We start from the raw sequence: 25,608 nt of genomic DNA, 5'->3' as shown, positions 1-25,608 counted from the left end.
TCAGTGTCCACATATATACAATCAGAGGGTATGATCTGAGGATCTCCACAGCCCCCATCCTTCAATGCATTCAAGTTCCATGACAAATCTAAACCTGGTTTGCTATTCCCTATATGCCTTTTGAGTGGGAGCAAGGGGAAAATTACCAGGGAAAAGGAACAGGCAGAGCCTGGGAGGTTTTTTTTTTTTTTCCGTGCTCAAAGAAACATATATTTTTTCCATTAAAAAAAAAGACAAAGTGCCAGGCACTCTTGGAGGCCTGTTGGAGTGTTAACAGGCCCTGGGATGGAGCTCTTAGGCTTTACCAGCTGACTAAAAATGTGCTGCCAGGGTGGCTGGGCTGTGTCACACAACTAGGGGACAAAGTGGGGCAGGAAGGGGCCCTTGGGGTGACGGGGAGTGTAGGGAGCTACCGGCTAGGTAGTAAGACACGGAGACAAAACGTGGGATAGAAGGATGGACAGATATTCGAACGAAGAGGTAAAAATACAGACCGAGGGTCAGACATATAGTGGAACAGGAAAACATAGAGGAGGGTGCAGGCGCCACGCCAGAGGCAGCGACAAAGAAAGTGCTGGAGGAATAAGGGGCCAGGAACATACTGTGTATTAAAACTGCCTACTATGTGTTAATAACCACAGTAGCCTGCTTTTGTTCTTTCTGAGAGGAGGATGCCCACACAGGGAGAGAGGTGGGTACGGACGAAGCCAGTCAGACCACAGGGATCAAAGGATGGTGCACCCAGGGACTGAGAGAGCTGGCTAAGAATTAGAAGCAAGCAGGCTGCGGGGGTGGAACGTCTGAAAAAGGGGGCTGCCAGCCAGGGGCGGGGTTTAGACAAATGGACAGATGAAATCCATGAAAACGGGACTGGAACAACAGACGAGGCGGCGAGGGGGCCGGGAGTGCGGAGCTGGCGGGTGGCAGCACGGGGACTCCAGGCTCAGTGCAGCCGAGCCCCGACCTCCCGCAGGGTCCGCCCCGCTCTGATCACCTGGTTTCCAGCTCGGCGGGTCCCAGCGGGTGTCCCTCACACCCCGCGGCATCCACATCCGGAGCTTCGGGAGCCGCAAGGCCTGTCCCCAGCCCTGCGCCTGGGCCATGAGTCCGCGGCGGCTCCGGCGCCTCCGGTGGAGGCCCCAGGACTGAGCCCTCCGCCGGGCAGTGCCGAGGAAGGGAGGGAGGGGCCGAGCTAGCCCCGCCCCCCAGGGGCGACTAGAAAGTTCCCCGCCCCCACCTTGAGCAGAAACTCCCCCTTCTCTGTCCTACACCAGCCTCAAGTCATTTAGCTCCACTACTCGGCCTCCCCATTGCCATCGGGCCTCCCCTCTGGGGTTGGAGTGCCCCTCCGGCCTTCTCCACCCGGGACCCCTATTTGAGAGGTGTCTCACAACCCATACCACTTCTCCCACCCCAGTTCGAGATAGTGAGGGTCTTTTTAGTCACCAGGTCAGCCTCTCCACCTCCTTTCTACTCGACATCTCACCAACCACGTGACATGATGGAAGACCTTGTGCAACATCCAGATGGAGAAGGAAACAATGGCTCCTGCCTTCTTGGCCGGCTGACTCACTCCTGGGCCTCCTCCACCCCCTAGTTCTCATTACCCCCCAACCCTGTTTTTTGTCTGTCTGACAACAGCAACGGACCCTGGGTTCCAACAAGGACCCCTTGAAACCCTTCTAGTGCCAAGAATATCCTGGACCTTATGAGCAGAAGCATTCCTTAAAGACTTTCTTGTGTTACAAACCCCAAACTGAGGCCCAAGAATACAAATGACTTGGCCATCATCTAAGCAGGGGACAATTATCTCTCTGTTGCAGGACAGTGATGAGGATGTAAAGGGGCTGATCATGGTACCTGGCACAGAGTACAGTCTCCATAAAGAAAGGTTTGCTTTTATTCTCAAAGAGATCAGCACTGGGCATCCACCACCAAAAAAAGCCTGGACCCAGGACCCGAAATTGCATAACCCATTTCCTTACCCCTAACCTCCATCTATGCAAGCAAACTTACATTACCTAACTTGGGAATGGTGGGGAGTCCTATCCCGCTTTGCTGACAATGGAGGGAAGGCAGTAAGATGCCAGCTCTCAGAACTGGCCATTTCCATTCCACTTGTGGTGGTGGCTAGTAAGGGGGTGGAGAGTCTAACAGTGGCTCTACACTAACCGCAGCATAACCTGGGCCATTTTCCTCTCTGAGCCTCAATTTCCTCATCTGCAACATGAGGATGATAATCCCATGACATATGAGAATAAGGATAAGGGGATACACAGGTGAAGTTCACAGCCCCTCCCTCTACTGTCTCCTTCTCTTGTGCCACAAGACAAGGGCTTAGCAAACCCATATGTGAGGGACAGGCTGGAAAAAGGAAGAGAGGTTTGTGAATTGATTTGTTCTTATTTGTCTGAAATTTGCACCCACTTTTTATAGACTCAGTGGCAGAGCTGGAAGGGAATGCGAGATTAACCTGTTGATGATCTCCATGTCATTTGCCCTTTCCCAAGGCAGTGCTGGCACACAGTAGGTGTTTACAAAATATTTATTGAATGAATGTATTCTTCACATGGGGAAGAGAACTTGCCCAAGGTCCCACAGTGAATTCATTTCAGAATCGAGACAGATCTCCTGTCTACTCCTTCCACTAGGCCATTCTGTCTCATAGAGTTCTTTTTGTTTTTCTCTCATATGATCCCAAATCAGTGGGGAGCCCATTCCTCTCTCCTAGCACCCTCTGGCCTATCAGGGGTCCCCATTCTGGATTAGCTCAGCCAGGATAAACAGCCATCAGGAGGCCCCTCTCGGTGCCCAACTTAGTGCTGCCAAGCCTTTGACTTTTGAGTTTCCAGCAGCCACTACACAGCGCCTGCCATGGGAGCAAGTTCCCTTCTGAGGAAACGGAGGCCCTGGTCGGCTCCTTCCAAGCACAGGAGGTTCCCTTTTGCTTTCTGGTGGGGCGGGAGTGCAGGATACAGCCCCTTGCAGCAGCAGCCTAGAAGGAACGGGGGCAGCAGCCATTTCCTACCCTGCTGAGGCATCTTCCTCCCTGGCCAGTCCCTCCCCTATTTCCTGAATTCCGCTTCTTGGGCTCCAGCCAGAACAGTAATATGAAAAGGCTCCAAAGTTTAACTTGAATGATAGGACCTGGGAACTGGGAAGGACCCCAGAGGTCATTTATTCCCACCTCGTCCCCACTGCAGTAATGCCCTCTGTTAATAAAGAGGAGGGGGCATCTGACTTAATCTCTTACAGCTTCAACTTCATGCCTCATCACATGGACAGGATGGCACCCACCTGGCAATGTTGTTGTGGGAGGAAATGTGAGAATGGATTTAATAAAAGCTAATGTGTATTGAGCACTAACTATATGCCTGCCGTTGTTCTAAGTGCTTTTTGCATACTAATCTATTTAATTCTTACTACAACCAGATAAAGCAGGTAATCATCATTATCACCATCACACCCATTTTACAGATGAAGAAACTGAGGACGACAAAGATCATGTAACTTGCTAAGTTCGCACAGCTAATAAGTGGTGATGGCAGAATCTGAACCCCGAACCTCAGTTTTCACCCATATGATGCAGTGATCCTCCTTACCCCAGAGAATGATGCATCATAAAGGTCCCGTGAGCTCACATGTGTTTGTGTGGCTGGAACTTTTGTACCCCAGGACCCTTAAGGCTTAGGGGGAAGAATGTGTAGAAACCCCGGGGGCTGAAGATGTAACCTGAAGCTTTATCTCCAAGCAGGGAATGTCTTTAAAATCCCTGCTCTTAAACATCTACTTGAATTTTCCAGTTAACTCCAGTGTACATCCATATTGTTTTCATGTAAAAATGGGTGTTTTTCTCCTTTAAGCCTTTAAGGAAAGTTGACACTCCAGGAAGATGAGCCCCATTGGTCCTGTGCATCCATATGCCTCTAGGGCACTGCCTTTGACCCCAGGGGTGCCAGACACCTGATACATGGTAGGCCCTCAGTCACTGAGAATAGCTAACAACATTTATGAGGCACTTGTTATGTGAGTCAAAGTTCTAAGCACTTTCCACGTACGATTGTGCTTTAATCATCGTGACAAATCTGTGAGGAGGTCAAGTTATTATCGTTGCCCTCATTTTTGGCGGGAAAACTGCAGCACCGAGAGATTAAGTAATTTGCCCAAGGCAGCACAGTTGGGAAGTGACCACTGGGCTTGAAACCCAGACAAGCCTGTCACCTTTGGCTAGTAATCACTATACATACTGCCTCTCCAGCCACAACAGAGCTTCTCACCCACACATCTCCACAACTTCAAACCAGGAAAATTCAGTTGATTCTTAGCAGAAGCAGACCTTATTCCAATGAGATGAGCAGCTCCTTGAGGGCAAAGATGTAGGGTCTCTCCCCCCAACTCAGCCTTCCTTAGATCGATGCTAAGCCAGGAGCTGGGCTGTGCAAAGGGCTGGCTCTCCATTCATGTGTGGCAGCTGACTGCTTCTTGGCTGGTGGCTGTCTCTTGGACCCAGCACCTGTTGGGCTGGTGAAAGAGCACTAGCATTTCACACAGGAGCCCTCTGCTACCCTCCATAGCAAAAATCCAACTTCAGAAAGGGCTGCCCATCATCCACAGGGACAAGTTCACACTTCTAAGGTTGACATTCATAGTTCCACACAAGCTCACCCAGCCAAAGCAGCTGGCCTTCCCAGAACACACTAAACATCATTAACCCTCCCAATGTGTTACATGTGCTCTTCTCTCTCACACACACAAAGAAAGCTTATCCTTATTTCCTTGACTCATTTCACAAACGCTTACGTGGTGCTTTCAATGTACCTGGCACTATTCTAAGCTCTATGCACATTTTAACTCATGGACTCATCACAGAAACCATCTAGGTACTATTATTATCCCATTTTACAGATGAGGAGACTGAGGTACAAAGAGATTAAGGTATTTGCCCTATCTCCTGTACCTGGCAAAGTCCCACAGATCCTTGTAGCCACTCCTATGAATAGCATAAGCCGTTCCCTTTCCAATTGCTCCTTCAGCTCAGTTTCATCAGCAATAATTCTATATTGAGTTGAGTTATCTGTATGTCTTCCTGTCCAATAAGAGTTTGGGGAAAAAAAAAGAGTTTGGATCCTCTGAGACCAGGGACTGTGTTTTATTATTTATGGCATATCCATTGATCAGGAAGGAGCTTGGCACAGAGTTGGCACTTAGGGAATATTTGTTCAAGGACTGAATGAATGACCCAGAAGCAGCCTTGCCCAAACTCAATGGTGGCAGAAAGATTTGGGGTCTTCTTTCCCCAACATCACTGGGGTAGAGGAACGTCAAGATGGCTCGGTGACCAAGCATGAAATGCAACCACACTTGGTGAGAGGGGAAGAGAGAGAAGGCCCGTCCACCCTTTCGTGCCCTTTATGTGGTTGACTCAAACCTGGCACCCTGACCACAAAGCCATTTGGGCTGATGGGGCATCTACATCTAGCAAGCCACGAAAGCTGGCAGCTCTGAGGTCTGCTCCAGAGAACTGACCTCACTGGCTTCTGTGTTTCCCTCCTAAGGGCCCCATGACTCTGTGCAATTCAGAGGTTCATATGGAAAAGAGCAAAGCGTTTAAATGTCACCCCAGGGAGTTGGAGTTTTCTGCTTTGGGTCTCAAACATTATGCTTCACCCAATTGGCTCTATCCTTCCCATGCTGGTCAAATGCACTCCATGGACAACTAGAGGGCAGTTTGGGCACAACTCTGGCCTCAAGTCCTGGTTCTACCATTCAGTAGCTGTGTAACCTTTGGCAAGTTATTGAACCTCAGTTTCTTCACCTAGAAAATGGAAATATATATTTTTTCTGCCCCACAAACCTCGAGATAATGTATCTGAGAGCACTTTTTAAGTGGAAAGTGACCAGATGTAGAGAGAATAGCGGCGGAGTGCTGCTTGGAGCAGTGTTCTGCAGCTTTCCAACTGAAGGCAGAAAGGTGAAGGATGGAGCCTCAGTCTTTCCCGTCTCCACCTGGCTGTGTCTGACTACGGCCCAATCATTAGCCTTTTCTGGGCCTTAGTAAAATGGGAAGGATCATTCCTAGGTCCTTGCAGCCAAGTCTTAGAAGAGTTACTGGATAGGCGGCAACAGTGTATATGTTCTACAGATTTTATCAGCTCCAGAGAAGGGGCCCTTAAGAACTGCAACTCTCAAAGCAGCCTGGGGTTTGAACACCAGCTTCAACACTTACTAGAAGACACATATCACTTTTCTGGGCCTCAGTTTCCTCACTATTAAAGGGAGAAGGTAACACCTACTTCTCAAAACTGTCATGTGACCCAAATGAGAAATCACTGATAAGATGCACTTGTCAGTGGCAAACTCACCCCTTAGCCTTTTGCCTGCCTGGCTACTTCCTTCCTGCCCTTGTGTCATGCAGGCTGCTCAATTTAATGTCTACTAATTCTTTTTGCCTTTATCTGGGAAGTAGTTACAGCACCCACCCACAGCTGCCCCTACTCCCACTCCTGGGCCTTAGCACACACCCTTCACCCTGATGGAACTTGCAGAAAGGCTTCCTCCTCTCCCCATCACCTGGCAAGGTGCAGCACCACCCAACAGGAACATGGACTCTGCAGCCCGGCTCAAGGATCCAGGTCTCGGTCCATTTGAGCAGCTGGCCTGGCCATGAACAAAAGCAGCTTTTGTGTCAGAGAAGGAGTTTGCAATCTGGCAGCGGTGGTGGGCTGGGTCAGTCATCTGCCTCCTGCATCATCACCCTTGTGTGACTTGCCACAAGGGCTGGCAAGCCATGGCAGTGAACAGACTTTGTCTGCATCTGTCACTTGGTGTGTTCCTTTGGGATTCCAGGCCACTGTGTGACAGAGTGCCCAAGTGGCTGGGGTCTCCACAGAAGCCCAGCCTGGAGTTGATGGGCCCTCAGAGAGCATCTGTTCCACCCACTCATTATACAGATGGAGATCCTGAGGCCTGTGCAGGGAGGGGCAAGCAACTCAGGGCCCTGCACCCAGGTTTTGCCCTTCAGTATTTGCCCCTGCTTTGCCCTGCCCTGCAGATTCAGTCATCTTCCAGAGGTCTTACGGGTCTAACTGGCTCAAACTATCAGGTCAGAAGGGATTCCAGAGAAGTCCCACAGTTCTCTAGGAGGAACATTTCTCCTCTGTGTGGTATCCTCAGGTAACCCACGCCAAAGTCTGAAAACAAAAGCTGGCCATGCACAGGTTCTTAGACAAACAGTGGTGAGTCTTGAACAGAGGGGGGCGTCCACACACATAGCAGTGAAAGGGATGGTGAGCCAGGCTGTCCCTCTGTACTTCCTTGACAACAATGCATTGGAAGCCAGGCTGCTGTCCTGGAACCCTGAAGGAGAAGGAGCCTTGTAAACATGTTCTCTCCCACCAAGTGTTCAGTCAGAAGGCCTGAATGGCAGGATTTAGCCCCACATCAGCTGCATCCCCCAGACTGGAGAGCTCAGGGACAGGGACCATGTCCCTTGTCAAAACAGAACCCCCAAACCCTGTGTAGTGAGAGGCTCCATGAGGACAGGGCCTTGTCTTGTTGTCTTGAAGTCTGGGGTGGCCCCAGCCTGATAGGAGGGTCCAGAGGGGCTCTTCACACTCAGGGCCCAGGGGCAGGGCCTCTGGGTCAGGGTCCCCTCCCCTCCTGCTCACCCCTCCTTTCCTGGCTCTTCTCCGCCCAAGCCTGGATGTTCTATGTTCTAGTTTAACCAAGGAGGCTGTTCTCTTTGACCAAGTTATTGTCCTCCATGCCTGGTGGTGCCACCCATGCTCCCTTCTGCCTTTGACTTGCTGTATAACATTTGGGCATGTTACTTGCCCTTTCAAGTCTAATGATATCTTCATCTGAGCATAAAAAGTTAGATGGACTAAGTGAGCAGGCTTGCAAATTGTGCCTCACAGTGGCTGGGGAGGAGCCTCAAGGCCTACCATGGGGATGTTGGGGGAGGGGAGAACAAGGGAAGGCTGAGCCTGGAGGCTCAGGTTCCCATCCCTACCCCACCTTGCTTCAATCAGAGCCATACTGCTTTTTATCTGTTTTATACATTGAGCTTCCACACAGGATTCGGTTTGGGGGGAAAAAAGTCTGCATCTAAGAAAAAGCAAATGGACTAGACATGGCCTTACATGGGCCTCAGTTCCCTTCTGAGTGATCATTGTAGGCATAATACAAGTCAAACCTTTATAGCAGTGCCCAGCACATAATGATGATGACAATAATAGCTACCACTTATTGAGCACTGTATGCTGGACATCGCTTAAAGGCTGTACCAGGGTCAACTCATTTGCTCCTTCCAAATCTTCTCAAGAAGGCACAATTGGTATCTTCATTTTACACATAGGACACTGAGGCACAGAGAAGTTAAGCAACTCGTCCGAGATCACACAGCTAATGGGGGGGTACAACTGGGATTCAAATACAGGCATTTTGGCTCTAGTGCCCTCCTTCTTGATCGGTCCAACTATTGGTTCTCCATACATATTTAGTTATTTTTGTTATTCTTATGGTTATTTCCATTGGTATGTTCTCTTACCCTTCATCTGAAAGTTGCACTGAGTTCACCTCTCAATGTGACTGTGCACCTAAAACCAGACCGTGGCTGTAGAGTGGGTGCATTCCTGTTCTGGCAGCCAGCCAGGCCAGGCTTCAGGGTGCCCTTGCCCCAAATCTGCAGAGATAAAGCCTATGGTCTGGGGCCACTTCCCCAAACTGTGGGCAGTGGGAAAAGGCTGAGTTTGCTAAGAAAATAATGGACTTGAGGATATGGGGAGGGGGAAGGGTAAGCTGTGACAAAGTGAGAGAGTGGCACGGACATATATACACTACCAAACTTAAAATAGATAGCTAGTGGGAAGCAACCGCATAGCACAGGGAGATCAGCTCAGTGCTTTGCGACCACCTAGAGGGGTGGGATAGGGAGGGTGGGAGGGAGGGAGACGCAAGAGGGAAGAGATATGGGAACATATGTATATGTATAACTGATCCACTTTGTTATAAAGCAGAAACTAACACACCATTGTAAAGCAATTATACTCCAATAAAGATGTTAAAAAAAAAAAAAAGAAAAGAAGAACTGGCTCACATGCTCAGAGCCTAGAAGAAGCCAGGGAGCAGACGGGTGGGAACCTGTAAGGTGACTGGATGTCCCACAGGTGACAAGGCTCTGCTGACTTGCTCAGTTCAGCCCTTACTGACCCATCACTCTAAATGTCCTCCATTCACCCAGGTCAGCCTTCCTTCTTATATTTCTTCTCCTTTTCTGGCCCCCTCTGTTTTTCTCTTCCTCTCCCCTCCCTCTCCTTGCTCAACAAGGCTCATAATAACTTGCTAAACCACAACCCTCATATTTCTTATGTTTCCACTTCCCAGGGAAATTTCTCAGCTGGTCCTGACTGCTTCTCCTAATTGATCCTCCCACTCTGGCCACATTCATCTCTTCTCGGGCCCCACCCATCTTCCCCAGGCTGGATCCCCTAACTTGAACCCTTCAGCCCAAAGCCTTGCTCCTTCTCCCTACCTTTACTTGGCTGTCAGAGCCACTAACTCCCTGGGTGAGTCCCTTCCCTTTTCTGGGTCTCAGTTTGTCCATCTGTTAAAGGTTGAAGGGGAGCAGTGATTGGACTAAATGATATCCGAGGAGTTTTCTAGCTTTAATTTCCAACCATTTTATATCTGGTCCATTTAGAAAATTGAATCTTCTTGGCCACTTTCTTCTCTCTCTCTCTCTCTCTCTCTCATTTATATCTATGTATATGTACACACACACACACACACGCACAGAAATGTGTGTGTGTGTGTGTGTGTGTGTGTGTGTGTGTTCTGAGAACTCTGAAAACACTACTTAGGGCCAGAATCTGAGGAACTGGGAGCTGAGGGAGGTAGGGGGTGGGAACAGGAGTTGCTGAATTTTCAAAGTAGAGCAGCATTTTAAAAGCCAAATGACTTTAGAAAAATGGTCCTCTCGGTTGAGGTTGAGTTTGGCTCCAGAGGAAGCTCAGGGAGCTATGTGCCCAGAACCAGGGCAGGAGCAAAGCACTGACTCCGCTGGGTGTGGTGCACCCCCTGGGCTTGAGCTCCATGCCTGCCCCCCACCCCGCCTGACAGTCACCTCTTGCCTGTTCCAGACAAATTGTCAGAACTAGGGGCAATGGGGACCCAGCCCCAGATGGGCCAAGGTTTCTGTTCTCAAGGTGCTTACAGTCAAATTGCAAAGACAAGCATGGAGATAAATAGAGCATCCCTTAGAGCTTCCAAAATGCTTTCATTTCTTTTGTCTCATTTGGTCCTTACAACAGCCCTGTGAGATAGCAAGAGAGGAACTGTTATCCCATTTTACAGAGCAGAGGACTGAGAGTCAAAGAGAAGACAGAATTCACCCTAGCTGATCTGACCGGCAAGTGGAGAGCTGAGACACAAACCCAGGTGCTTAATTTCTAGAGCCAGTCCTCCCTCCAAAGCATCATGCTCTCTCTCATTGTCAATAGCTTTGACAACAGAAGCTTTCTGGAAACTACCGGAAAAACTTCCTAAAGGTGGCTAATTCTTAAAAGTGGGAGTGAGGAGTTCTAGGACTTTTTGGCTCTCCATTTTATATCCAGATATTCAGGTTAAAGTCTTTCTTCAGAGAATGTAGTTTATTTCTAATCCTTATGTGAAGGAAATAGCTCCAACACAGGCAGAACAGGATCCGTGCTCTAAGACAGATAAACAGTGCGCAGAGGGTTTGGAGGGGGGAGGGGACACTATCTGAACTGACTGTCAAAGAATGGCAAAGGTCTGAACAGATTGAGATGGGGGTGAGGAGTCTCAGAATCCCAGGGACCACAGCAGCTCTCCAGCCCAGCAGCTGTTGCTGACTTCTGCAACAGCAGCCCTGCCTAGAAGGAATTTTTCCTGAACAATTAGGTGTATGGAGTGGGCAGGATTTCCTGTTTTCTTCCCTTTCTTCATTTTATATTGTGAGGTACCTGGCCCTGAGTCCCAGCCTTGGGAAACACCTGCTTCACCCACCCGCCCCTCACCTGGAACATGATCACAAATTGCCCTGGAGATGGGCCAGTCCAGCCAGACCCAGGCAGAAGGAGCCATAGGGACCAGGAGGCTTACAAACAGAAGGGGTCCCAGCCAGGCCTCCCCACACTGCTCTTCACTAAATTCCAGGATTCAGTATCAAACTATCAGATGATAAGATAGATCACGTTTTTGGAAAAACAAGGTCAAACAGCTTTCCGATTAAGGGCCAGACAGCCATAGCGTGTAGGAGATGGAAGGGCCTTAGAGGTCACTCTATCCAATCCCCTCATTTTAATGATGGGGAAGTTGGGACCAGAAAGAGAAGACACTTGCCCAAGGTCACAGAGCTGCCAGCCACCAAACCATCGTGCCTGATTGTAACTTTAGCCCAGCTGACGTGTGACCCTTGCAGTGAGCCAGGCCTCCACAGGGCTCATCGGCAGACATGAGAAAGCAAGCACATCTGGTCTTTGGAGACTGGAGGTATACAGAGGCACATCTGATACGTCCATCACTCTGCCCGAAGCTGCCTATACACACTGTCTCCCTGGAGTGGGGGTGGGACTCCAGAGCCATTCAACCTGGGCCCTCTCCATCAGAGAGGCCTAGGGGTTCATTCTTGAGGCCTCAGCTCCTGCCTTCTTAATCTCAAGTCACACTTCTGGACTGGAGAAAACATCTCTCCCTTCCCGCACTCCCCTGTTTGGACTGGTCATGATGGTCACTTTTATAATCATTTAGTAACTATTATTTGTGTATTGCCGTAGAGCTTATAGAGCTATCTCACTCCCACTATCATAGTTAGTTCCCACAACAAGCCAGGAATTGGGTGTTTGGATCTTTATTTTCAAACTGAGAAAACTGAGGCTCAGAGAGGTGATCACACAGCTGGTAAGTGACAGAGTCAGAATTCAGACCCAGAGCTGTCTGAGTTCTTCAGAAACTGAGCCCTTTTCATCAGCCTAAGGCCACCTTTTTCACTGGTTTCTTGGGGAGGATGGATAGGCTGATAGAAGGATGGAGCAAACAGTTCTTGAGCAGTCTCTCTGTTGCTGACCATGTATTAGGCAGGCGGATACAGAGAGGAATGAGACAAAGTTTCTGCCCTCAAGGAGCCTACAAGTTCAGTGAGTGCTTCTCAAACTTTTGCACCAGAGTAGCCCCAGATGACTGAACAGAATGAACTCATTCCCCACACAGCCCCAAGGAGCCGGGGAGCCCATGTAGCCAGCCATAAGTGAGAAATTTCTTGGAAGTCTCCACTTTTATCTTACAAATTCCTATGAATTTTGCATGCTGTTCCGTTACATATATTTATGTTTGTTTTAATTTAAAAATGATGTTTTTCCCCCAGATCTTTTAGGGAGAATGAGCTATTCCATACAGATGCTCTTGGAAACATCTGGGAAGAGGTTCTGCTTACCTCTGGCCCAAAGGGACACAGAGACCCCTTTGAGAAGCAAGAGACAGTGGCACGTTTTTGTGTGGTGAAGGTTAAGATTTTGGTGAAGAGGCTATATGTGTGTGTGCATGCATTCACACATGTGATACACATAGAAGCTCTGTAGAAGCTTCAGAGGTGGCCAGCACTGTTTCTTTTTCAGGACCATGTTTCTTTGGCACCCAGATGATCCACACTTCTACCCTGTCAACTAGCTGTGAACTAGCCATGTTTCTCAGCCCAGAAACCAGAACTGGAAAGGACACTAGGTGTTCCGGAAGGTTTTTTTTTTTTTTTCAAAAGACCTTTTGCTTTGGCCATTTTGGTAACTGTGGTTGGGAAACAAGATGGCACCCACCTCCCAGCAACAGAGAGCCGAGAGGGGAGAAAGTCAGGCAAATTTACAGCAGCTCATGTGGGGCAATGAAGTAATTATTCTGTGAAAGATATTTAGGGACTGGCAAAGTGCTTCCCTGCTTTTGCTGGGTTTCTCAAGACAAAAAGCATGTGCTTTGCAAAGTCTGAATGCTGTTCTGCCATTTGCATGTTCTGTTAATGAATTAATGAATTCATTACTCATTCTGGTTTTTTTTTTGCTTGGGTTTAAAGGAAGGTTCTAAGTGCCAGCCTACTTTGATGATCCTCAGGGAAACAAGAAAAGGTGCTTGGACCTTCTCTTGGGCCGTAGGTTAAAGGGAACAGGGCATCTCTGGGGGCCAAATGTGATGATAACAGCAGTGAGATCAAAGTATGATCAAAGCGCCAAGTGGTGGATGCGGGGGGTGGGGGTGGGGGTGGCGGGGAGCATTGGAGATTCTGAAACAACTGCCCCGCCCCTCCTTAAGGGTCTCCTTTGGCCGTTTTCTTTTTCCAAACCTTGAAAGGTTTTGTGTTTTGTTTTTAATAAAGAGGCCATTCCCTTCCCCTGTGGAATGTATTCCCTGAAATATCCTGCTCTAGGGGCACATGGACACAGAGTTGGAAGCCTCTGTTCTCAGGAGCCCTACTTCCTATGTTTTCATTTTTCTTCTTGAAACGTAAACCAAATCAACTCTTCCTGTTTCTGGTTTGGGGATGTGGAGGGTCACACAGCAGGGACCCTCTAGCAAACAGGTCAGAAGGGACCTCTGAAAGCTGCCCCTTGGCTGCCCTGCCATGGGAGGAGGGCTATAGGAATGGAATTTAGTCCCATGGAAAGAAGAGGAGAACAGCATCCAGGCTGTGATGAGGAAACAGCTCTGCTTCGGATGCCAGTTTGCTCTCCTTTCCCTTTGTCCTTACCCCAGGCTGATGAAAGCCTGGACACCACAGAGCTTTCACCAGCTGAGATGCTGATCTGCAGCACTTGGGTACTGCCAATTGGGAGTAAGTTTAGGGAAGAGTTATCAGGACTGTGAGAAAGTAGGAGTGGGAGCTGTTCATTCTGTGGAAAGACAGATTCTGGGAGGACATTATACATGAGTGGGGACTTGGGTTCTGGTCTCAGTTTTACTGCTAAGTGCTGTCTGCTGTTTTGCAGGTCACCTACCTTCTCTGAGCTTCAGGTTCACCAACTGCAATGGGAGCATTGGACTGTATGAGCTACAAGGTTCCTTCCATCTCAGACTTTGGGTAATTCTAAATGCCATCAGATTGGTCATCGGGGAAGAAGGAACAGAACAACTTCATGAGACTCCAATGGGTGAAAACAAGACCACTGGGTGGAAGTTGTGAGGCAGATTCTGGCTGCATATAAATAAGAACTTTCAACTGAGTACAGGATGAAAAGGGATGCTTGGTGATACCTGGAGAGTTTGGTCTGAGCCTGACTGGGCACATAGCAGGAATGGTATAAAGGGAGCCTGTTAGCGGGTGAGCACTGGACTAGAGCACTGGTCTCCAATATCCACTTTTATGTGGCCAACTTCAGTCTCCACATGAAACCTTTATGGAACTTCCAAGAGATGAAATAGATTTGGTTGAGTGAAGCAACTCCCCCCCCAAACCTGTCCTCTCCTCACATCTCCCAGTGAATCTCTGGGGACTCTAGAGTTCCTCGGGACTCAGTTTGTAAGCCATTGATTAATATGAATATGGTCCTTAAGTGTCCTTCTTGCCTTGAGATGTAGGCAACCTCCAAGTTTCAAGGGTTTGGTGGAAACGTGTTTTACATGGATCTGTACCATTGGCTGCAACTGTTAAGCCCCTCAAAGCCCTGTCTCAAGACAATTTGTCATCTGGAGCCCATGGGGGCTCTGTGTTCATCTGTAATAGCTAGTTCAGAGCTGAAATGATAGGGAAGAAAGTCTGCTGAGAAAGAAGTCACTAGTCTAATTACCAGAAGTTCCTTTGCTATGCCATCAAAAATAAAAGACAGTCCTTGGCAGATTCATTGTTTATGTGAGGCCCTGTACTTAGTTCTGGAAATACAGAGGTCAGTCAGATATAGTTATTGTACACGAAGAGCTCATGGTCCATGGGAGATACAGGAAAGAAAAGAAGCAAATGCAGAACTGCATGATGTGTTATAATAGAAATATGGACAAGATGGGTTTGTCCAGAGGACCAGAAGATGGCTTGACAAGCCAAGTAGGGGGACTGGCAAAGACACATACAGTGGAGAGTCCAATATGAGAGTTCATTGTATGCATAGGAAATTCTGAGTTGTCCCATGGGGCTCAGAAATGTGGGGATGTGGTGTGAGATGAAATAAGAAAGATAGGTTATTAACTTGTGAAGAACCTTGATTGCCAAGGCAAAAAATCTGGACTTTGACAAAAGGTAGGGAACAATCAAAGGTTTTTGAGCATGACCAAATTTTTCTTTTAAAGAGAGAACTCTGGCAGCAGTATGGGAGGTGGACTGGAAGGGAAAGCATGCTGGCAGGGAGACCAGTTAGGAACTGTAGCAACCATCCATGTCAGAGATGCTAAGGGCTGAGATGCAGGGCTATGGCAGTGTGGGTGGAAAAGAAGGGGCAGATTTGAGAAACATTACAGAGAAGTTTCATGGGCATGATTTGGTGACTGCATGGTAACGAATGAGATAGGGAGGAGCCCAAGCAATTTCCATGATTCTTGCTTGAGTGACTGGGTGGATGATGGCACATTAACCACGCAAGAGAATCCTAGAGAAGGAGAAGGTTTCCAGGAGAATGATGAAGAACTATGCTCTTTAGTGTTGAGTTTGAAGGATTCATGTGACCTTCTGGTGGAAGCATCCAATAACACTTTCCAGACCTGTCATTCCATCTGCAACTCCCATTCCCTGCCCAGCCCCTGGGTAGCTGCCCCGTGCCACGCAGCCCTTGCTCTGGTCTTCTGGATTGACCCAGGCTGTGAAAATGGCCAACTAAGCTGTGCCTCAGGACATTTTCTTGGCTCGTATCGGTAAGCCTCGGCTTGGCTTTCTGTTTTGTACTCCTGACAGCAAGCATCGGGGACCTGGACTTCCCAGCCCATTTTGACCCCGAAGGAAGCTGTTACTCTCCTCCATGGGTCTGGAAATCCTTCCCCTATCCCAAAGAACATCTTGAAACTGCCCTTTTCACTGACCCTATCCCTGCCTCTCCCTCCTTTCAGCCTGACTCTGGCAGGGACAGGGGGTGGAGGATGACACAGAGTAGAGTGCAAAGGACCTTGGGACCATCTAGTTCAACCTTCTCATTTTTCACACAAGGAAACTGAGGTCCAGGCAGGGGAGGCAACTAACTCAAGGTCACAGAAGGAGTTAATGTCAGACTTGGGATTAGATCTTAGAATTTTCAACTCACAGTCCAGTGTTTTTTACCTTGGCTGAATTCACTGCAGACCATGGTTGAAAGATTTCCTGTCTCAAATGATAATCAATTCCAGATACCCCCTAAGTCAGTTTTTATACTATTCCAAGTTGCTGGGTAAAATATCTGTCAAATGCTAGATAAGCTATGCCCTGCAAATGTTCTTCATAAAATGGCAAATGTTAAATGGCCAGATCTGTCAAGAATTAGTCACAGTAATGATTTGGTCATTTTCAAAAGAGAGGAAGTTAATTGAATTATTATTCTTCTGACGATTTTCATAGACTCAGTGTTTTGGTCTATTCTCCTCTTGGGCCTTAGAAGTGACGTCTAAGAGCAACTTAAATAAATGCATTTAAATAAATGTATTCGTTTCTATTTTTTCCCTTTTAAATTAGCCTCTCTGCCCTCTCAGAACTGGAGGGAGGGGTCTGGGCAGCTGATGGACAAAGTCTGGTGCTGAGTCCAAGCCTGCAGCCAGGCTGGAGCCAGTTGGGTTGGGGAGCCAGGGCTCTTGTTACAGGCCAACTATTACCCCACAGGTCGCCTCAGCCACTTCAACAAGAGAGCTTGAAGAGAAGCCCTGAATGGCTCCAGGCAACAAAAGGAGCCTTGTGCACTGGGAGCAAGGGGCCTCAGGGAGGATTTGGTGCAAGGGCAACGGGAGGGAAGGTCAGCAGCCTTCTCACCTCTGTGGACTGCTGGGAAGGGGAGCTAATGAGTTAAACAGAAGTGTAGGGTCTGCAAGTCAAGAAGTCGTTGAATTTCAGAGCAGCAAGATACCTTAGAGGTCATTTAGACCAAACTCTTCATACTATAGTTGGGAACACGAAGGCCCAGAGAGGGGAAGGGGCAGGCCCAAAGTCACACAGCTTGTCAGGGGCAGAGCCAAAACTGGAACCTAGAACTTCTGGTGTTCTACTCAGGTGTTCTCACTTCAGTACCTGTGAGGCAGTTCAGAATTGTGGATTTTGTTTGGAGGGAAGGGGCTCCTTTTAGGTTCCAGAACCTGTTTCCATCTCGGGAGCAATTCATCCCTAAGCAACACAACATAAGGAGTATGGAGTGATGCAGGGAGCCCGGGAGCACCTAGTGAGTCTTGGAGTGAGCTCCAAAGGTCTAAAGGCCTTCTTGACCTGCCGGTTTGTGTTACCACTACCTCTGTGGTTTCCAGTGCTGGGTATATATGCATGGGATGGTTTGGACTGATACACTGATGTTTTTTTTTTTTTTTTTTTTGCGGTATGCGGACCTCTCACTGTTGTGGCCTCCCCCGTTGCGGAGCACAGGCTCCGGACGCGCAGGCCCAGCGGCCATGGCTCACGGGCCCAGCCGCTCCGCGGCATATGGGATCCTCCCAGACCGGGGCACGAACCCGTATCCCCTGCATCGGCAGGCGGACTCTCAACCACTGCGCCACCAGGGAGGCCCTACACTGATGTTTTGAATTGTGATAGATATATGTTGAATTCAATATGCATTAGGAAAGCTGTAACTAGTACCTCAACCCCTCATTTCATAGATATTTACGGCTTAAGGTGAGGTTATTGTTTAAAATCGGGTTGAGTTAAAGAAACATAATAAGTACATAATGGCACAGGACGAAATAAGGGCAAAAATTGTGAAGCTGGTCCACCAATAAGTGAAATTTGGGAAACATTTTGCTAGTGGATTCTTGGGCCATGATAGCAGGACCACCAAAGTTTATTCAGGCTATCCTCCTGGGCCCGGGCAGCATTACATATGTTGAAGCCAGTTGGACGTTCCTAATGTTCTCCTGTGCAGATGGTGCCAAAGGTTTGCTCTGTCAGTGAAACCACTAGGATAAAAGCAGTAGCGTGGCAGAGAACCCTTTGATTGACTAATCTTAATAGGAAGAAGATTACACATGCAAAGCATAGTCAATTATCAGCTTTGAGTCAGTGTATTGGCTTCTCCTTCTCTAAAATGTCCCTGGTCTGTCCTCCCCTCCACCACTTCTGCTCTACTCTGGTGGAACTTGTAAGAATGGCATATGAGAACACAACAGGCTCAATGGACAGATAGAACACTGAGAGCTAGAAAGGGGAAGGTTCTTAAGATCATTCAACCATGAGTCATACAGTCAAGACTGGATCCCAGATCTCTTGATTCCCAAACAAATGCTTATTCCACCACTGTTCCACATTTCCTGCCCCGCAATTCCTTCTCCATTGCCCTTTCTACACACTCCCTCAACCCTACTCCCAGCCCAAATCAGGCATCTACAGCCTCCACTGAAGTCTTGGCTAGTGCAGCTCACTTCCTTTAGACCTTCAAAATTCATCAAGGGCCCAAGAAGCTGGTAACATTGGTCACATCCAAGAGGGTTGCTGGCTGGTGGAGAGACAGAAGTGGGGAGATTTTTATTTTCATACCTCTTGAATTTTAAAACAGGTGAAGTCATTACCTAGTCCAAAAAAATCAATAACTAAACAAACCAAGAGTTCTCTCCCTCCTTGAGCTGTATCTCAAAAATAATCACATTTGCTCAGCACTTTGATGTGGTTTTTTTTTTTTTTTTTTTTTGCGGTACGCTGGCCTCTCACTGCCGCGGACCCTCCCGTTGCGCAGCACAGGCTCTGGACGCGCAGGCTCAGCGTCCATGGCTCACCGACCCAGCCGCTCCACAGCATGTGGGATCCTCCCAAACCGGGGCACGAACCCGTGTCCCCTGCATCGGCAGGCGGACTCTCAACCACTGCGCCACCAGGGAAACCTGCACTTTGATGTTTTAATGCACTACCTCCTGAGATCCATGCAAGACCCCCATGCAATAAGCTCCATTTTACAGATGTGGACACTGGTCCAGAGAGAGGAAGTTTCATGCCTGGGTCCACGCAGTGAATTGGTTATGAAATTTGGTATACAATCCAGGTCCTTTGATTTTCAGTGCTTCACTGCTTCCACTGCCATATCCACATAAACTCTTAATTTGTGCCAGATTGTCTTTGGATCAGCCTGAGACAATGTGTTCACACTTGCCCTTAAGTAGACATTTTCAAACTTTAACCTAAAGAAGTAGCACAAAAATTAGCCCCAGCTCAGTTCTGCAGGTGGCAATCTCTTCTGCCTGACCCTGCCCTCTAAAAGACACTCCTCTTTCCTCTAGAAGCCACAGACCACTCAGCCACCTGGTGCCCACCCTCCCGAGATTCAGCACTGGCAACTCAGCCTGGCACAGACATTCTAATGAGGCAACTTGGCAGCTGCTGAGAGTGCTTTTGTCTGGGGGGGGTCACTATTTCAGGGCCTGAGGGTTTCTTTTTAGCCTTTGCAGCTGGTGTCTCTGAAATGGAGAAGTTCGTCCTTCCCCCAGTATGGGCAGCCCAGAGATCTTGTGCCCCCAGAAGTCTCTATTGCAAAGCAGGAACTGTGCTCAGCAAGAAGCCCTGGAATGGTGATAGGGGAGGCTTGGGAGGGGGTGCGGCACAGAGAAACAGATGTATGCTGTATGCTGATCAAAGCAGTGTTCCTGCTCCAAAATAGGTCCCCTCTCATCTGCTGTCATGGCAATGTAAATAAACACCTCGCCCTGCTGGCTCTTCTTCTTTTTGAGCAGCCACCACCCAAGAACTCAGGGTTCTAGGTGGAAAAGTCCTTGAGAGGTAACCAGATACCCTCTCTGCCTCCTGGTAAGACTGTGTCCAAACCAGCTCCAACAACTTGGGGAGGTGATCAGGAGCGAGGGCTCGGGTTGTCTCTTCCAACATCTTCCCAAGATGCCTCTCACAGGCGCTTAGCATACCGCTTCTTAATTGGTGTCTTTCTGTTTCCATGACCCCCCAGCCCTAATTGCTGTCTAGCAGCCATGCTCATTCAAGTCCTGAACTCATCCTGATGAAAACCTGAAGCCAGTGGAAATGGCTGAGATCGGGCTGGAGCCAGGAGGATGACCTAGACGACCTCAGCAGAGCCTGGTTGATGCCAGGAGTCCAGGCTCTGGCAGCAAATTCATTCCTGGCCAATATCCTTCTTTCTCTTCCTCCCCAAAGAAGTCATCCCCCTCTAGACAACTGTGCCCTCTTCAATGGAAGTGAGTTGCTCCAGAATGCCACCCCCTTGTCCATACCCAAGTAGGACACCAGGGGCAGAAGGCAGATAAGCAGTCAGCCCCAAAGAAACTTGTTAGAGAGGAAAGGGAAGGATTTTTCTCCCTCAAGCCTATATATATATATATATATATATATATATATATATATCCCTTCAGTCCTAACTAACCCTCTTGGTAGACTTCCACACAAGGTAAGCATTGGAAATATCACACACTGAACTCCAAATGCCAAGTCTCTTTCCTTCACCCTCATCTTACCTGTTCCCTTTCCCAACATATCTCCCACCCTCATATACCTCCCAGTAGAAAGAAGGCATCTGAGAACAAGGGAAGCATATGGGTGGCTGCCACTTGCTGGTAGCTCTGTAGGGAGATCCTCCCCTGGCTCCCTGACTGGAAAAAACCTGAGAAATACAGAAGTTCTGCACACCCACTCACTTCCAAAAGACCAGGCTGAGGAGCCCAGGAAATGCCCACTGGAGGGAGACAGAGAACATCTCCAGCTTCAGCATCTAGGATATCGGCTCCACGGCCCAGGGACCCAATCAGCTAGTCTGTGAGGACCACTGAGAAGCTCAGTGCCATTGCATGCCACTTCTGAGCCCTACCTCATGCACTTACCGGCATTCTTCTTCCCCTGCAGCAATGGGAAGCACTGTAAAGGAAACAGAGAAGAAATTAAGGCATTGCAGAGCCCCACACAATATCAGAACTGGAAGGAATCTTTGAAGTCAGCAAGTTCAATCTACCCATTTTACAGGAAGACACACGGAGGCCCACAGAAAAGGAAAATGAAGTACAAGTAGGGAGCAAAGTGGAGCTTAGAAGCCCAGACTCCTGACTGCCCACTCCATACTACTTTCTCCCACTCCACTGGCTGACACCTCTGGTTCATGTCACTCTCATGGAATAAGGGCACCCACAAGTCAGGAGATCAGAGGCGGTCTGTGCAGGTCACAGTACTGTTCCACGGCCTGACAATAAAAATTATCAAAGAATCAGTCAGCATTTGCTTGGAACATGCCATCCCTGGTATAGCATCAACCAGGTTAGAAGCAAGGTATGTTGGTGGGAAAAGCAGTAATTGGAACTGGAAAGCTGAAGTTCAGGGCCACCTTCCCCTATTTATTGGTTATATAACATTGGACATCACCCATAACCTCTTGAAACTCAGTTTCTGCATCCATAAGCCTAAGATAGTAATAATCCCAGCGTCACAGATTTTGTGAGAAATTGATATACACAAAAGCATTTTTAAATGATAAAGAATATTATAAATTAATTCATTCAACAAATATTTATAGAGCACCGATGCCCTACAAGGCACTATGATAGGACGCTAAGGATATAGCATAGATTTAGACAGATAAGGTCCCTGTCCTCATGGAGCAGGGACAAACAATAAATAGGTAAACAAATAAATCAATAAGGAAATCACAGACATCACTAAGAACCAAGGAGAACCTTTAAAAAACATGATGAAGTAGAGAATGATAAGGTAGACAGAATAGGTGGGGATTGCTTTAGAAAAGGTGACCAGAGAGCATCTCTCAGGGGAGCTGAACTTTGAGCAAGGCCTGGATGACAAGAAGGAGCCAGCGATGTGACAATCTGGGTGCAGAACATTCCAAACAGAGGCTGAGAGAGTCAAGGGCCAAATTATGCAGGATTTTGAAGGCCAGGGTGAGGATTTTGGCTTCGATTCAAACGATGGTAGGTAGCCATTGGAAGGCATAGAACAGGAGAATGGCAAGATCTGACTTCCATCATAGAGAGATCACTCTGGCTGCTGTGTGGAGAATGGATTTTGGAGCTACAGAGGAAGCAGGGAGGTCTCTTAGAAGGCTTTTGCAGTAGTGCAGGTAAGCAATGTTGGTGGCTTGGGCTAAAATGATAGTGGTATAGATGTGAATTCAATAGTTAAGGAAAGAAAGAAGGGTTCCTCTTAGAGGTAGAAGGTTTTCTTGCCTATTCTCCTGGCTTCATGCAGCTAGTCTCTAAGCCAACCAAAATATTATAAGGAAAGGAGTTGCCATAGTACTTTTTTTTTTTTTTTTTTTTGCGGTACGCGGGCCTCTCACTGTTGTGGCCTCTCCCGCTGCAGAGCACAGGCTCAGGACACACAGGCTCAGCGGCCATGGCCCACAGGCCCAGCCGCTCTACGGCATGTGGGATCCTCCCAGACCGGGGCACGAACCCGTGTCCACTGCATCGGCAGGTGAACTCAACCACTGCGCCACCAGGGAAGCTTGCCATAGTACTTTTTATCTGTCTTATCCCTGCACAATGATAGCCACACCAGGTGCAGACACTTGACTACAATGATTTCTAGTCCCAGGGGATTAATCTCAGCTCTAGATCACGTGAAATGACCAAAAGTCAGATCCACCCTTGTAGACCACAAGACAAAATCTGGTGAATCTCCAACCCACAACTGGCCACAAGAGAGTGTAGGGGTAGGAGGTGTCCCCCCTGACTGTTCATTGGAAAAGTCCTCAAGGGATGTTAGTGTGAGGGAGATGGACAGTTCTAGAATGAGATAGGTGTGAAGAGAGGGGAAAGACCAATCAAGAAAGAAAGATATGAAATTCTCCTACAAAGCTCCAAAGTGGACCCATGATTAAGCAAGTCAGTATAATTCTCAGTGGTGGACAAAAGGGGAGTTAAAAAAAAAAGGCTGAGGGGGTGGGAGGGAAGGTGGAAGCAGGGCCTTGTGAGGTCCTAAATGTGACTCTTCTGGAAAATTAGGAGATGAACTGATGGGTAGGACACACAGTTACTCTGTAATCCTGTTCTATTCTTATTAAATTCCCTCGTCTCCCACCCTACCCCCTAAGGCACCATAGGTTTAAGAGAATTAAAGATGTTCAGGAGCTAATTAAGCTTTAAATTTACACAGGGATTTACAGGTTACAAATAAGTAAATGTGTTTGACTACCACAAACATGGTAGGTTTTCTTATACTCATGTGACACATAAAGAACATGAGGCCCAGAGAAGAGAAATGACTTTCCCAAGGCCACACAGCTAGTAAATGACAGAACCGAGTTTACAGTTTAGGCTTATGGGGCTCCCAGTTTTATTGCATCCTATTCTTTTTTACTCTGGGTCCAGGATAACCTGGCCTAGACCAGGACCATGAAACCCACTCGGCTTTGGGCCCCGATCCTGGTGCTATTTTGGTAGCTGAGAGGCTTACAGGGGAAACTGAGGTATGAACTTTTACATCAGATAATTTTGCTACAGGGCGAAGGTTCTTTTTGTTTCTGGGTTGTAGAACATATTCTTGTCATGTGGAGATTCTGGACAGAGGAGCCAGGAGTCCAGCAGTTGCAGAAATAGGCACTCTGGAACAAGGCCGGGATTGGTGGTGACAGTCTTCCCATCCAGTGGGTCATGCATTCGTTCATCCATTCATTTACTATGAGCCTCTAAGGGCCAGGCCCTTTGATAGGTACCCAGGGATTCAGATAAATTAAACATGTTCCCAGCCCTTGAGGAATTCACAGCCAGGTGGGGGCAAGGGGGTAGGCCACAAGTACAAATCATCACAATTCCATGTAAGTACATGGCCAGAAGAGCAGAGAAAAAGTCAAAGAGGTGTGGAAGCGTGAGGTTTAAGGAACTGTGTATAGTCTGGCTGGAGAGCAGAGTGCCAGACAGAGAGTAAGAACTATGTGTGGAGCAGCGGTCGGGGCCAGATCATGAAGAACCTTGTAGGTCAATGTGATAGAACTTGAACTTTATCCAGAGCCCAGTGGGGAGCTCTTGAAGGGGCCTAATCAGGGGAGTAACAGAGTCAGGTTTATGTTTCAGAATGTTACTCTATCTGTTGAGTGAGGAATTCATTGGGAATGGGGGTGGGGAAGGTTGGGCAAAACTTGACACGGGGAGGCTGGAGCAGATAGGGTCCGTGGCCTTTGGGATAGAAAGGAGGGGACCAGTATATGAACTGTCTATATAATGAAACCACAGTAAATGACAGGATGTGGGAGGTGAAGAGAGGAGTCAAGGATGAGTCCAAGCAAGGTTTCTGGCCTGGGCAACCAGGTGGATGGAGGTGCTATTAACTGAGGTCAGGAACAGAGGAAAAGGCCTGGTTGGGGGTAAGTGGGAGGGGAATCCTCCTTTTGTAATAAATCTCGCTCTGAATCTCTTGGATTTGAAGCCTGTGTGCAGCATCTGCTCAGAACTATGCAGTAGGCCCTGCGGTGGACCTGCAGATACAAACTTGCACAGAAGCAGATATGGACCTTACGCTTGAGGTGCTTGCCATCTAGTGGGAGACAGAGTGGCTAGACAGAAAGAGACAGATCCAGAGTTTTTGACAGAAAAAGGGAATCCTGTTGAAAGAGTGAGAAAGAGAGAGCCAGAGCCCAAAGGGGGATGGAAACAGGAAGTTGGTTGCTGGTTGAGAAGTTGCGGGATCTGAGAGGGGTGGTTGGAGTAGCAAAGGCTACTGACAGGCTTTGTCCAGACCTGAGGAGTCCTCAGCATCATTGGCGGGTTTGGAGCTTGCTCTCCCAGCATCCTCTATGCCCAGCCCTTAGCCTGCTATCTGAGCACAGGCTGGTGGCGACTTTTCGTCCTTTCCTTACCTGGCTTCCCTGTTCCCCCCCAACCCCTGGCCAGCCCTGTGCCACAGGCCCCAGCCTGGGGCTGGTCATGAGAGCACGTTCTTGACATTCCAGCCTCCCCCGGTCCTCTCAGCTGGGCCACACAGAGCCCTATTCACAGTCTGACCCCTCCCTCCCTCCTGAGTGGGCTCTCACTGCCCTCAGGCCCAGCCTGTGTGTTGCCAACACAGACTATGGCCACTGTGAGAAGCAGACTCCTCTGATCCCTTGGTAGCTGATTCCTCTGTCTCTTGGGGTCTCTCCATCGGGAGAAGGTGCAGTGGCTTTGGCTACTTGTATGTGCATGAGAGTACATGTATATTCTATGCACTCAGCCAACTTCCTCTAGGCTGGGCCTAAAATAGAGGCTGTGTTGGACTGGACACAGGGGTGCATAAGACACAGGCTGGGTCCTTAAAGGAACTCACAGTCCAGCTTGAAGGTAGCTGGGTACATGGACTGCAGTGTGCGTGCTGGGGCTGGATTGAGCCTCAGTTGGAGCATTCATGTCATGCCGTCACTTTTAAACCCCATTCCAGTGGCCTGGGAACATGTGCTCATGTTCAGGGTGTGACATCTGCTGCGAGTGAGGTGCTGCAGCCCTGAGGGATGCCAATCTGTCCCCTGGGAAGGACAGGGGAGACATGGTTTAAAGTGGGACTGAGTGACAGCAGGCATTCTGGGCCTGACCACA

General features: G+C 48.4%; 1 protein-coding gene across 3 annotated transcripts in view; it reads right to left on the bottom strand.

Moving 5' to 3' along the window:
• The window catches only part of STARD8 (StAR related lipid transfer domain containing 8), a 71,380-nt gene that overhangs the window by 38,299 nt on the left and 7,473 nt on the right, over window positions 1–25,608 (bottom strand). The window contains exon 2 of one of the 3 annotated variants that reach the window (XM_082609029.1): window positions 20,920–20,953. The exons of 1 other annotated variant lie outside the window; for it this stretch is intronic. In XM_082609029.1, coding sequence (XP_082465155.1) covers window positions 20,920–20,953 — 34 coding nt within the window. Of the gene's footprint in view, window positions 1–994; window positions 1,015–20,919; window positions 20,954–25,608 lie in introns of those variants that run through there. One more of the 3 variants, XM_082609028.1, reaches the window with a different exon arrangement.

Source organism: Mesoplodon mirus (assembly GCF_964341445.2).
Source record: "Mesoplodon mirus genome assembly, chromosome: X".
Classification (NCBI taxonomy): domain Eukaryota; kingdom Metazoa; phylum Chordata; class Mammalia; order Artiodactyla; family Ziphiidae; genus Mesoplodon; species Mesoplodon mirus.
Note: the sequence above shows the minus strand (reverse complement) of the source record. Positions and strands in the feature narration are given on the sequence as shown.